The 14996-nt window shown below is 36.9% G+C and overlaps 1 protein-coding gene across 1 annotated transcript; it reads left to right on the top strand.

The window, feature by feature from the left end:
* The first annotated feature begins 6099 nt into the window (after positions 1–6099).
* Positions 6100–7414, top strand: LOC148923761 (vinorine synthase-like). The gene has a single exon (XM_089059840.1). It carries the CDS (start codon positions 6120–6122, stop codon positions 7251–7253), a length of 1134 nt encoding a protein of 377 aa, XP_088915966.1. The 5' UTR covers positions 6100–6119; the 3' UTR covers positions 7254–7414.
* The last annotated feature ends 7582 nt before the right edge of the window (positions 7415–14996 follow it).

Genomic DNA, 14996 nt, shown 5'->3' on the forward strand with positions numbered 1-14996 from the left:
GCGATTTTCGTTTCATTTTCATTTGCACCACTTGTTAAAACGAGTTTTCTATCTCTCTAACTTTCTGTACAAGAGCATCATCGAACGATGAGTAACGCAGGTGGTAGTGGTAGTGGTAGTGGTAGTGGTGTGGATCCTGAGGAGTACGAACGGAGGATGAACGAGGCTATGGAGGCCTACATGAACCGCGGGATGGAGCGGTACATGCGTATGGTGGAACAGCAGGCGATACCTCGCCCTCCACGAGTTGTCCACCACCGAGCAGTGATTGATCGGGATCACGTAGCTGCACATCAGCGGCTGTACGAGGACTACTTTGCAGAGTACCCGCGGTTTCCCGCCAACATGTTCCGGCGGCGTTTTAGAATGCGCAGGGAGTTGTTTATGCGCATCGTTGGGCCATTGGAGCGTCAATATCTGTGTTTCCGCTTCAGGCACGATGCGGCTGGCAGACCCGGCCACACCCCTATCCAAAAGTGCACGGCGGCAATCAGGCAGTTGGCCTACGGAGGCGCGGCAGACATGTGGGATGAGTACCTCCACATCGGTGAGTCGTCAGCCCTGAAATGTCTGAAGGAGTTCTGTGGGGGCGTGATCAACATTTTCGGTGAGCAGTACCTTCGAAGCCCTACTCCCAAAAATTGTCAGAATTTGATGCAGATGCACGGGGAGAAGCATGGGTTCCCGGGGATGTTAGGCAGCATAGACTGTATGCATTGGGAGTGGAAGAACTGTCCGACTGCCTGGAAGGGGGCCTACACGACCGGCTACAAGTCAAAGAACCCCACGATAATCCTCGAGGCCGTAGCTGATTACCGGCTGTGGATCTGGCATGCGTATTTTGGGGTAGCCGGGTCGAACAACGACCTCAACGTCCTGAACTCGTCTCCCCTCTTCAACGAGAAGTGCCAGGGCGTCGGTCCAGCCGTCTCTTTTGTGGCCAACGGCAACCGGCATGATATGGGCTACTACTTGGCGGATGGGATATACCCTCGGTGGCCGGTCTTTGTGAAGACGATCCGACAAACAAGTGATGAAAAGAAGGCCTACTTTGCGCAACGACAGGAGTCGGCGCGCAAGGACGTGGAGCGCGCATTTGGTGTGCTCCAGTCTCGATGGGCGGCAATTAAGGGTCCAACGCGTTTGTGGGATGTCGGATGCGTTTCCGAGATAATGTACGCCTGCATTATCCTGCACAACATGATCGTCGAAGACGAAGGCGTGCAACTGACTAGTTGGGTCAGTGACGATGAAGCCGGTCCAAGCCACGGAACGGCCACCCCTAGTGTACGACAGGGGGTACCTCTCGATGAAGCCGACCGACTCAAGGAATTTGCCAACATGCGCCAAGTGGATGCTCATATTCAACTCCAAAAGGATATAATTGAAGAGTTGTAGGCACGGAGGATTGCACGGCGATAGTTTTTTTTCTTTATTATGCATGTAATTTTTTTTTATCTATGTAACATTTTTAAATGCAATTAATGAATTTTCCCGTATATGTGTCGTAAATTTAATTCCGTATTTTAATCGTAATTTTAATTCCGTAAATGTAGTATATTTTGAATTATTTTTATTGCGGCTGGCCTATGGCTGGCCTAAATCTGATGTGACAGGTGATTTTTTTAGTGTTGCTGACGTGGCAGGGGAGAGAATGGCTGGCCTATGGCTGGCCTAAGCACCATTGCGGATGCTCTTAGGCCAAAATTTAATACTCCATGTAGTAAGAAAGGAATAACATAACATATGGTTGAAAAGCTGTCCTGCTTGAGGATAAATGAATCACAGGTCAGAGTGTAAGACGCTGTGGGGGCGGGGGGGCGTTGGGAGGAGTTTTCCGGGGAAGGCAGTTGTTACGGCTCAATTCCCACATCGGTTGTGAGAACAACTGGTGTGGGGAATATAGACCAAATGAGCTCTCTCTCCTAATAGGTTAGTCTTTTGCGGCATTCTATACATCTGATGCATATAAAATTTTGAAAGAAGCATTTATATCCTAGATCGACAAAAAACACAATTTTCAATTGGTTAATAAAGGTCCATCTCGAGCCATATGCTTTTGATCAAAACAGAGATATGAGGCAAATGCCAACACACTGCAAGGAAATTGGAACATTAACAAAATATCAGTTCCTTAAATTGATTGAATGTAATTTATGTGAATTAATTTCATGACTGTATTTTATGATCTTACTCTCTAGATATATAGATTGTACAAATTTGATGCATACATTATAGAAAAGCCAAACTATCAAGTTTACCTATATATGTTTGAATCAGAGGTCAAATTAGAGCAACAAAAAGGGCTCCTTGAATCGACACTCTACATGAGTTAGACTTCATATGCTTACCAAGTCCTTACACCATCTTTGACTATATATCAAGTTGGTGAAGTCCTATTGCAATTAATGCAGGAAAGAAAAATGGCAGTAGCAAATTGCAGTATATATTAGCACTAAAGTATTCTATGGGTTTTTAAGCCACCTATATGAGTTTTCTTCTTCTACTACTAGGGCGGCTGTACGAGAATAAAAGGAAAAGCTCAACTCTCTTATAACAGAGCTCATTTTCACTAGCAACTAGTGGGATAGAAAACGGGAGAGTTTGGTGAATGCATGCATTATAAATTTCTGAGAGAAGAAAGGGTCAGAAAATATCATATGGATTTTTTTTCCTAATTCCCTTAAAATTGTAGCTCAATCCTTTTGTGTTTTTCAAGTTACTAAAACTTGAGATTTGTGTTTCTCCTCTAGAGTGTAGGGAGAATTTCGTATGTTATATGCATGGTGGAAGATATCTAGACTCTGGTCTCATCGTCTTTCTCGATTTTTGTTTCTCCACGTAAATTTTTTGTCTCGCAATTTTATATTAAGCATCAATCATACTACTACCTTCGTCCACAAAAGTCAGAGTAGATTGTGAATGACACAAGTTTTAATATGCAATTGGTAAAATAAAAAAGAGAAGAGAAGTGGTGGAAGTACTAATGTTAGTGGATTGAGGAGTCTATATTATTAATACTAGTATTTAATTGTTTAAAACTTTCTATATTTAAAAATTGGTCTAATTTTGGTGGACAGCCTAAAATGGTAATACTAGTCCGTTTTTTTTTAGATAGAGGTAGTACATGTTTTCTTGGTTTGGTCTTATGTTGAATCCAACAAGAGAGAAGATCAAGCATTGTCTATTTTACTGAGAGAATAAAATAAAATGGACAATTCTCCCTTCATTGATACGCAGATGTTATATTTTACTCCCTCAGTTTTTTACAAATAGTAACTATTTCCATTTTGGGCCGTTTCATAAAAATAGAAATTGCAGAATCTTTCTATTTTAGGACATGGACCCCACAATCCACTAATTCTGCTCTCACTACTTTTTCTGTTCCTCTCTCTTACTTTACTCATTTTTCCTTTCCTCTCTCTTACTTTATCAATTCTCTTCTCATTATCTTTACCAATTGTGCATTAAAATCCGTGTGTCAGTTTCAAATATTTCTATTTTTTTTAATACAGAGGGAGTTGTCACACCCAAACCTCATTATATTATGTATTCTCTTATAATGATAAACTCCCAACTTTGGAACAATTAAACCAAATATTAAGAACACAAAACACCATATATCATAATAATTTCATAAACCATAATTTATCAGATACGTATTTCAAAATATTTTGAACTATAGTGGGACTCTCTCATCACTCTATATGATACTCCCTCCGTCCCGCTTTAGCAGTCCCATTGACTTTTCTGCACTCGTTTTGTAAAAATGATAATAAATAGTTAAAGTGGAGAAATAATAAAGTAAAAAAGAGAATAATATAGAGAAGAGTCTTATCTACATTATTCTCTTTTTTACTTTATTATTTCTCCACTTTAACTATTTATTATCATTTTTACAAAACGAGTGCAGAAAAGTCAATGGGACTGCTAAAGCGGGACGGAGGGAGTATATGTTTATCTACATGAAAAATGACAAAAGGAGAAGGTTGACATAATGTGTCCGCTGCCGACTCTGATAACACGTTGAGTTCGCATAACTCATGTTAACTAAACATCATTGATATCTTATCTAAAAAATACTAGTGATTTAAATGAACCACAACTCAGTGTATGTAAACTTCACATTTAATTTCAGACCACACAAATATCAAATATATTTATTAAGCAGTATATATAACCAGGAGCAATAAATATCATTAACAAACTAATATCCATATGCATATTCCATTTATTATTCTGTGACAAATTAAGTCTGGTATCTGTCCAGGATTCCTCTATGACCCTTCGATTAGACTCATAGGTCCCTCTATATTTGAACCGAAGGTCCCTCTGTATTTTACTTCTAAAATTTCAGATCCAGAGCAAGATCGTCACAGATCCTCTTTAATTCACATGATTCACGTACTTTCAATATCATATGTAAAACATATTCATTGTACTAATCTCATATCCATATCATATCCCACCAAATAATTCTAATAAAATATATAAATACATCCATTGCACCAATCATATACTCATATCATATTATACCACCATTGTCCAATAAGATATAGCTATATCAAGTTCACCTCATATAATCTCTATATTCACTCTAAATCAACACTATAAAATTTAAAATAAGATTTATACAAACCTTACTTAAATAAATAATTTTACCGAACACAAATTCCTGCTTCCCGATTTATGACTCTAATTCTGAAAAATATCTTTAAAACAAATATCCTCTCCAACAATTTATTTTCTCTCTCCACTTCTCTCATTTTATTTTTTTTAAGAAATTCGTATACATGCATATACATAAACTCATGTGTCTCCTTCCGTCGGTTTTAGATGACCACTCCCCTTATGTATTATAATTACACTAAATTATATATTCCAATGAAATTTTTGACCATGTCATACTACAAATGTATGTTTAATTCTCTATTAGCTAGACACGTATACACTTGTTGTTCTTCTTACACTTCCACACGTGCACTACTTCATTTATGTCCACCTATTTTATTACCAAAATATGGACTATAACTAAAAATTCTATTTTCAGCAAAATATATCTTGTAGCTCATATAAATATTTAAAATCACAAGTTGACTCCCAATTAATAACCACACTTTAATCTTGGATGTTTTTTAGTTTGAAAAAATATCACATTTTCTTTTATAGAAAAAATTCTTATATTAATATTAAAAAAAATATTTTTTCTCTCCACTTAACACATAAAATAATACTCCCTCCGTCCCATTAAAAATGCAACGTTTACTTTTGCGCACTTGTTTTGGAAAAATTATAATAAATAACTAAAGTGGTGAAAAAATAAAGTAAGAGAGAGAATAATGTAGAGGAGAGTTCCCTTTATATTATTCTCTTTTTTACTTTATTTTTTCTCCACTTTAACTATTTATTATTATTTTTTCAAAACATGTGTGAAAAAGCAAACGTTTCATTTCTAATGGGATAGAGGGAGTATATTTTAAACTTTTGTGTCACAAGACTTCATAATATAAAACTATTTTCATAAGACTTCCTATTTCACTAATTCATTTCATTCATAATATAAAACTAATATTCCCTCTGTTCGTGAAATGTTATTCAATTTTGGCATTTTAGTTCGTCCATCAAAAATTGCCCACTTTATTTTTTTCTATTATAAGTAATTCGACCCTACTTTCCACTAACTCTTTACACTCGCATATTACTATGAAACTAATATATAAATGTGAGATCCTTATTCCACTAACTTTTTCAACTCATTTTTTTTCACATTTTTTAAAACCCTTGTCGAGCCAAACTTTGGACAATATTTCATGGATGGAGGGAGTAGTATATATATAAAAAATAGAATTCCTCACACTTTTCTTTAAAATGTCAAATAGTTTATCAAAATCCACAATATTTCCACTATTGTACAATTAATAGGGATACGTACGAGGGAGTATTATATTACTAGAGTTGCCTTCACAGAGCAAGTTCAAGCACCTTTTATATTTTAATGATCAAGACGTCAACATTTTCAATTTAAATAGTCAGACGTTTGGAGGTTGCCACTATATAATACTCCTACTTCTAACATTGTTGTGAGAAGAAAATCAAAAGCCATCAAAATCCGTTTTACAATGGAGATTGAAACAAAAGTAACATCGATTGAAACCATCAAACCATCTTCCCCAACCCCAAAATCTCTCCAAAAACACCACCTTTCCTTTCTTGATCAAATGTTTGCACCCATCTTGATGCCCATCGTCTACTTTTACTCATCAAACCCCAAAATCTCCCAATCCCAATTTTCAAACCACCTCAAAACATCCCTTTCCAAAACCCTCTCCCTCTACTACCCCCTCGCCGGCCGCCTCGTCGGCATCCTCTACGTCGACTGCAACGACGCCGGCGTCCCCTTCGCCGAAGCCGAAGCCAACTGCACCCGCTCTCAAGCCGTCACCAATCCACACCCCCAAAACACCTACAAATTCGCAATCCCCCCAAAAACCCTAGGCCTTTGCATGGCCGTTCAAGCCACCTACTTCTGCTGCGGCGGCGTCGCCGTCGCAATCTCGATGTCCCACAAGGTGGGAGACGCTTTATCCGCCTTCATGCTAGCCAAGGCCTGGTCCTCCTCCTCCACCGGCGGCGCAACGCCGCCGCCTAAGTTCGAGGCGGCCACCTATTTCCCGCCACGGGATATTCCCGTGGACGTGACCGCCTCGGCGCTGGCGAAAGAAGAGCACGTCGTGAGAATCTTCACTTTCCCGGAGTCGGAGATCGCGTACTCAGCCGGCGGAGGGCGGAGGCCGAGCCGGTCCGAGGCCTTAACGGCTTTTATATGGACCCGGTTCATAACGGTGAGATCCGACCTGGGTAAAACATGCGCGTTCACGCATATGGTAAACCTACGGGGCCGGGTCGACCCGCCAATGTCGGAATATAGCTTCGGGAACATATTAGGGATGTCGAGGGTGAATCCGGGGGCGGGAGACGACGGCGCTGAGGTTGTCCGGAAAATGCGGGAAGCCGTGAAGGCCGTCGACGGAGGGGGTAGGAATTTTTTGGAAGAGAATGCGGATTTGATTGGTAACGAGGTGGTTTCGTTGGGTTTTTCGAGTTTGGTTGGGTTTCCGGGTTATGAGGTGGATTTCGGGTTGGGAAAACCGGTTTGGATCGGACTGGGCTGGTTTCCGCTCATGAATACGGTTTATTTCATGGATTCCAAGTGTGGTGGAAATGGAATTGAGGCGATGATCATATTGAACTAACATGATATGGACAATTGCAAGCCTCACTAATGATTAGTACTACTAGTAAACTGTAATCAAAATGTCTATATAATATTTATTTCCTTTTAGTAACATATAATCGGATGATTCTATACTAGTTGTCTGGTTGGTATAAGATTCAATAATAATGTTATTGTAAATGCTTGGTGTAACTGTATTTTTTTCTAAGTATCAACAATCATACATTTTGTTGTCATTTTTACAATTTAACACTTGTTAGTAACTAAAAAAAATATAATAATAATATTAATAATATATAGCGGTATAATTAATAAATAGGAAGAGCCAACAATACGCGTGCTACGCTAAAATCACGTAAGCTAAATCAAGAAATTGCATCCAATAGAATGGGGGGTCAAAGCATCACAAAAATAAATGGAAAATTGTTTGTAATCCTTTCTTAGAAAAATTCAAGACATCACAGTACTGCGTGGCTCTACAACGGGGTGAGCCTCGTGGGGGGCTCTGACTAGTCACGTCGAGCTCAAGCTCTCGCATCCTATTCAACTAGTTTGCCAAAGCTCCATTTGCGTTGCTGCTACTTTCGAGACGATATGATGTGAATTCGGGTGTCCTAGAGAATAATCGAAGAACCGGATTTGAGGACAAATCCTTTCACAAAGAAGGAGAGGATGATGTGAATCCGGGTATTCACAATCATAGGATGCAACGACATCGAGGGCCATGGGTTGATTGGGGTCCGAAAAGAAGGTGGAGATATGACAAGGAGCCAAGCCGGATTCAGAGGTCTGACTCAAACCAGAATTTGCCTATCAAAATGATGTCCAAATTCTGTTCTAAGACCACCATTATCTTCATCGTCGAAAGAGCTTCGCGTGAGTACCTTACACGCCTCAATCGGAGCTCGGATGAGGAAGTTATGGCCGTTTGACGAAAGTCGCGCAGAACTGCCAAAAATGCCCGGCCACAGAGAAAACGCCCGGGCAAGGCCCCAAAACGCCCGGGCCGGGCGTTTTGCCCGAAAATGCCATTTTTTAAGATTTTAAAGACTATTTTCCCTATTACTTTTGTTTTAGTATAAATACTGTTTTGTAGGGTTTTCATTCTCAGCTTTTGAATATTTGTAAGAGACCATGTCTCCATATTTGAGAGCTCACCTTCTTCATCTTTTGAAGACTTATCAAATTCCTTCGGGTTGCATTCGATTTTTTGCCGGGCTAAGGTTGATTGTAAAGGTATGCTTGCTAGTTCTTGTGTTGCTAGTTTGTGGAGCCATTAGGTGTTTGTATGTGAAAGTGCCTTTGGGATTTCTTTCTTGTTCTTCACCTAAATCATAACACTAATCCATCCTCTATCCTTTTATCCATTTTTCTTGTTCCATTTCTTGGTTTATCTTGTTTATTTGTTTGGTTTATTTACAAGAATAAGTTCGGGGCAAATTCATGAGTCTTCAATCTAGAAGATTCACATTTTTTGGTATCAAGAGCCATTGGTTCTTGTTATTGTAAGCAAAAAAATAAAAAAGAGAAAAAAAAAATTCTTCAAAGAGTAAAATTGTTAGAAAATTGTCAAAAAAAAAAAAAAAGAGAGATCTCAAATCCTATCCATGGGCTTTTGCTATAAATTGATATATGTGTTCTTGGGTATGTCAATTTGATTGTTGGAAAGTTGTAGGCCGAAATTACATCAATTGTTGGGTCTATTGTTGTTGGGTGAAATTGTGCACACAAAGTGTTTGTTAATTTGTCCCATTGGCTTAGCTCCCTACTTTCACTAATCTTATGGCTTCTTGGACTAGTTTTCACTTGCCTAGTTGTGTATCTTGTTTGTGCTATTTGTGCAACCCTTGGGATTACATCATCGAGAGCAAGTGAGGGAGAGTATCTAGCCACTAAATCTCTAAACCTTCCGAGAGACATTGGGTGTGAGTTTGCGGAATTGGGGACATACTTTGTGGGTTGGGAAATGAGCTCCTAACTAAAGTCTCCATTCTTGGGTGTGTGCGTTGTTTGTGTTATTAACAAAAGGGATGTGTCCCTAGTCCTCTTTATCTTCTTTGTAGGTACCGAAAATGCCACCACGTACGAGGATTTCTAAGCACAATTCGCCTAGAAGGGAGGATGGGGACGACATCGCGTCCACATCCGACGACACCCTCAAAGAGATGTTTTCCTCAATCATGAAGGAGATGCGCGATGCGCGGGGAATCATGAATTCTATGCAAGAGGGATTTACGGCATACCATGAGAATATATCTCTCATAAGAGATCGAGTTAGGCATAACCATTCCATAGCACCTAGTGACCGAGAGAGACATGATAGGAGTGACTACAAGTCAAGGTATCACGATGATGGACTTGATAGAGGGAGTAGAAGGGAACAAGTACCAAAGTTCCATGAAGAGTCTAACTCTAAGAGGATGAATGATCATGGTCATCTTAAGGTGCATGAGTGGTTAATAGGAGAGGGAGTCTCAAGTAAATCAAGGGAGAGCTCAAGCCCTCGAAATTATGGTGATGACACAAGCCGAATAAGCATCCCACCAAAGAAGGTGGACCGATCTCATCCTAGCCATCACACGAAGGTTTCATCGTGGTTGTTATCTAACTTCACTACTTCAAAGAGCTTGTATCAAAATAAGTGTGGCGATGTTAACCACTTTGTTAAAGAGCATGTCAAGCATAGAGTGGATTTTGTTGCCGATGATGATGAAGAGTCTTCCACGGCCGTACATGGAGAAAACGCTCGCCCAACTTTCAATGATGGAATGTCTAGCATAGTGGAAGCCGGGGACGGAAGTGAGCCATTAAATGCCCTTTAAATCTTGAACAACGAACCAAAGCCACATGAGGTTGATAATGGGAATAAGCACTTGAGAGGGAATCGAGAGAAAGAGCAAAAGCTAGAAAATGAGAGCATGCTTCAAAAGCAAATAGAGCGTGAGAAAAGGCGAAAATGTGAGATGCAAAAGTCAAGAGAGAGTGGTGGGGTGAGTGTGAATCAACACTTTCAAGAGAGAAAAACCACAAGCATGTGAGAAAAAAAGGTTGCTTTTTAGATTCTAAGATCACCCATGGGAGGGCTCTAAACCACCCTATCATTTTTGCCCTTGGTGGGGAGAATGACTTTTATTTCACTAACTCTTATTACTTGTCTTTTCTCTTGGATGACATTTTGAGACAGGAATTGGAAGGATTGGAATGTGAACCTCGAGTCGTGGATGCACCGAGTGACTTCTTACCGGTGATGAACTCATGGACGCAAGGTCAAGTTGAATCACCTCTTTCCCAAGGTGAACTTGATCGGGATTTGAGGACAAATCCTTCAAAAGAAGGAGGGGATGATGTGAATTCGGGTGTCCTAGAGAATAATCGAAGAACCGGATTTGAGGACAAATCCTTTCACAAAGAAGGAGAGGATGATGTGAATCCGGGTATTCACAATCATAGGATGCAACGACATCGAGGGCCATGGGTTGATTGGGGTCCGAAAAGAAGGTGGAGATATGACAAGGAGCCAAGCCGGATTCGGAGGTCTGACTCAAACCAGAATTTTCCTATCAAAATGATGTCCAAATATCGTCAAAAGAGCTTCGCGTGAGTACCTTACACGCCTCAATCAGAGCTCGGATGAGGAAGTTATGGCCGTTTGACGAAAGTCGCGCAGAACTGCCAAAAATGCCCGGCCACAGAGAAAACGCCCGGGAAAGGCCCCAAAACGCCCGGGCCGGGCGTTTTGCCCGAAAATGCCATTTTTTAAGATTTTAAAGACTATTTTCCCTATTACTTTTGTTTTAGTATAAATACTGTTTTGTAGGGTTTTCATTCTCAGCTTTTGAATATTTGTAAGAGACTATTTCTCCATATTTGAGAGCTCACCTTCTTCATCTTTTGAAGACTTATCAAATTCCTTCGGGTTGCATTCGATCTTTTGCCGGGCTAAGGTTGATTGTAAAGGTATGCTTGCTAGTTCTTGTGTTGCTAGTTTGTGGAGCCATTAGGTGTTTGTATGTGAAAGTGCCTTTGGGATTTCTTTCTTGTTCTTCACCTAAATCATAACACTAATCCATCATCTATCCTTTTATCTATTTTTCTTGTTCCATTTCTTGGTTTATCTTGTTTATTTGTTGGATTTATTTACAAGAATAAGTTCGGGGCAAATTCATGAGTCTTCAATCTAGAAGATTCACATTACGATATGCCCTTTTATCTTTAGAAATGATGCATGTTAAAACTAGAACAACAAAAATAACTCCTTGAATCCACTTTTTTTTTTTTTTTTGGTATTTCAAAACAATCTACTCTCTTAATCATAGCGTGTTTTAGGTTACGAATTGTTTTTACGCCCGCATCAGGTTTGTGTTTTTCTCTTTTTTTACATTATACTATCATATTTTTCTATTTGACTAGCTATCCATCTATTATAGGAGTAACACCATGCATTAATTATCCTATACGTTTATCTTTTTTTTATGGCAAATTATTCGCTGGTATGATTATGGCATGAAAACAACCATTGGTTGACAATTTTTAATTATATATTATATAATCCTTTCTATAACTAGCATGTTGATTTTTCAAACCACGAAATATTAATTAATTTTGACGAAAATAGCTTTACCAACTCTTCACTCCAACTCCTCCACAAAGCCAATAATTTCTAATTAATTAAAGTTGCATGATGGCTATCTACGTCGTGAGATCTATTTTTCTTATCCAAAATCTAACTATATTTCAGTATTTGTTTGGGGATGAGTTAATGCCAATGGATTGAATTATTACGATTTTGAATGTCTCAAGTCCAAATTCGATCGAATCATTGCATCACAATTTCTTTTATTAATGTCAAAAAATTAGTATAGTTGTTGACTTTTGACCATTTCAAGAATACAAATATTTTGTTTGTTCTTTCTTAAAGTCATAAAATTAGTATAGTTCTAAACTTTTATTTCTTCTCCAATCAACCGACATTTATATATTAATATTAAAAATCGTTCATAAATATGTACTACTGTAGTTGCCTAGTTGGCTGTCCATTTCTGCCCGACGAGATATGGATTATGTCAAAGATATTGGCCTGTGGGCTGTTCATTTAATGCTGACGAGTAATTTGGATTGACAAAAAAAATGAAATTAATTACTATGGTGCATGTGGTGACTGGTGAAGGTATAATGAAAAGAGATACAAAGTCATAACAAATTTCATTAAAATTTTTAATTATACGAGATAATTGTGAAAGGTACAAAGTCATAAAAAATTTCATTAGAATTTTTAATAATATGAGATAATTGTGAAAGGTAGGTTTAATTAGTTTTTACTTTTGAAAGTTAAAAAAGTGACCAAAAATCAACCAAAATTAATTATTTAAATGATAATTTTTCCTTATTTCAAGTATATTTTTAGTAAAATACTATAGTTAATTAATACTTTATCCGGTCTAATTAAACAATATACAGAATTACAGATGATAAAGTCTAAATCATTGATTCTATTACTAAGAAAATTAATGCACAAATAATAAAGCGCAATTTAATCGGTAAAACACGTCTATTTCATCTCACGTACGGTAAAGGTTCCTTTCCATGCCCTATTGCCGAATAAGATAAACTGGAAAATGATGCACGATTCTCAAGTTTTTGGATTTTTGAAAAAAATGCATATTAATATTTCCTTAATAGAAGCTCTATACCAGATGCCTACATATGTCAAGTTTATGAAAAAGAATTGGATCCGTTATGAAATTATGCCGGCGATATCTTAGTTGGTTACAAGCATAGCAAATCGATTGTACTACCTATTAAACCCAAATTTCTATCACCAAGAAATTAAAACAGCTTGAGAAATTGAAATCCTTATAAAGTGAATGCAATTATAAATTCTATTGGAGTTATGGGTCCATTCATACATTATACTATTTAGAGAGTAATGGGCCCATAGACTTTATAGTTTGGAGTGAACTACAAAAATAGTTCCTAGACTATGGGTTTATCTCGTCCATAGTCCCTGTACTAAGGGTTTATCTCGAAATTGGTCCTTTTGGCTTTTTTTGGTACGAAAATACCTTTTGATATTATTTTGGGGGGTTTGGGCAATTTGGTCTTGTAACACTTTTAACATTTTAAATCTGATATTATTTTAGTTATGTACTAACTTTGATATTATTTCAAAATTATCATTCTTCTTCCATTTTGTTATACTTCACTGAATTTTTTTTTTTCAATATTAGATTTAATTTTATAAAATTAAATTTAATATTTAGATTTTTAAATATCAATAAATTTTTTTAATGAAAACTATTAATTCATGGACACTATAAATATTGATTAAACTATTAATTTTTGTTATTTAATATAATATTCAATTGAATTGAAGAAGTACAGAAAAATACTATTAATCATGATGGAAAAATAAGAGTTATTCTATTTAGCCTCCGTTCGGTTGTTATAATTGCTTGTGATTAAATATTATGAAGTTGACTAAAAATTTGATCCTACTTAAAATTTTATATAGGAGTATTTTTGTTGAAATTTTCTAGTAAATTTTGATTGTTTTCAAATTAATAAACGAAAATTATGTTAGTCTTACATTAGATGCATATTTATTTCAGAATAAATTGTGTTATATAATCTATTTATGATAACGCTACTCCCTCCGTCCCACGTTACTTGAGTCACTTCTTTTTTGCACTCGTTTTGAAAAAATAATAATAAATAATTAAAGTGAAGAGAAAATAAAGTAAAAAAAAAGAATAATATAGTTAAAACTCTTCTCTACATTATTCTCTCTCTTACTTTTTTTTCTCTCCATTTTAACTATTTATTACTCCCTCCGTTCCATAGTAATGAAGGCGAAACTTTTCGGCACGGAGATTAAGAAAAATTGTGTTTAGGTGAGTTAAGTAAAGAGAGAATAAAGTGGAAAATAAAAAAGGTAGAGAGGTGAAGAGAGAAAAAAGTAAGAGAGAGTAAAGTAGGTGTTGAAAAATGTGTTAACTTTTACAAAAAGGGAAATGACTCTATTACTATGGAACGTACCAAAATGGCAAAATGACTCTATTACTATGGAACGGAGGGAGTATTATTTTTCCAAAACGAGTGCAAAAAAGAAATGACTCAAGTAACGTGGGACAGAGGGAGCATTAAATATTGATTAAAACTAAGGCGTTGTCATACCTTATTGATTACATAGTACTATACACTATCAAATATTGATTATAACTATTAATTTTTGCTATTTAATAATTTTTATAATTAAAAAAATTTATTGATATTTAAAAATTAAAATTTAAAATTTTGTAAAATTAAATCTAATATGAAATAAAAATAAATAAATTCAGTGAAGGATAACAAAATGGAAGAAGAATGATAATTTCTGTCTATATCACACAGAATTTCAATTTCATTCATACATAATATTATTAGAGTGCTCAAATTCATAACCCAATTAATGTCAAATATCCACGTTGATCTTGTCCATTTATTTTATCAATCCAACGGATCATATGGCTCTCTTTTATTTGTTTTTAAATAGGTATTAAAATCAAAAAAGGGTAAGAATGGCATATGATATTTGATTCGGTTACTACCATTCCATGATTCACGCCACTTCATGATTTTATTCTCTCCCCTTTAATTGAAAGCAAATCATTTTGGGAAAAATAATTTTTGTCTTGAGATTTGTTTTTTTCGTTAACTTAATCTCCACGCCGTCCTTCATCATCTAGTAAGAATCTTTGCGCCGTGATTCATCAATGGAAGATTG

The sequence above is a fragment of the Salvia hispanica genome, chromosome 6 (genome assembly GCF_029641045.1).
Source record: "Salvia hispanica isolate PSC_SH4W2 chromosome 6, Shi_PSC_v1, whole genome shotgun sequence".
NCBI lineage: Eukaryota > Viridiplantae > Streptophyta > Magnoliopsida > Lamiales > Lamiaceae > Salvia > Salvia hispanica.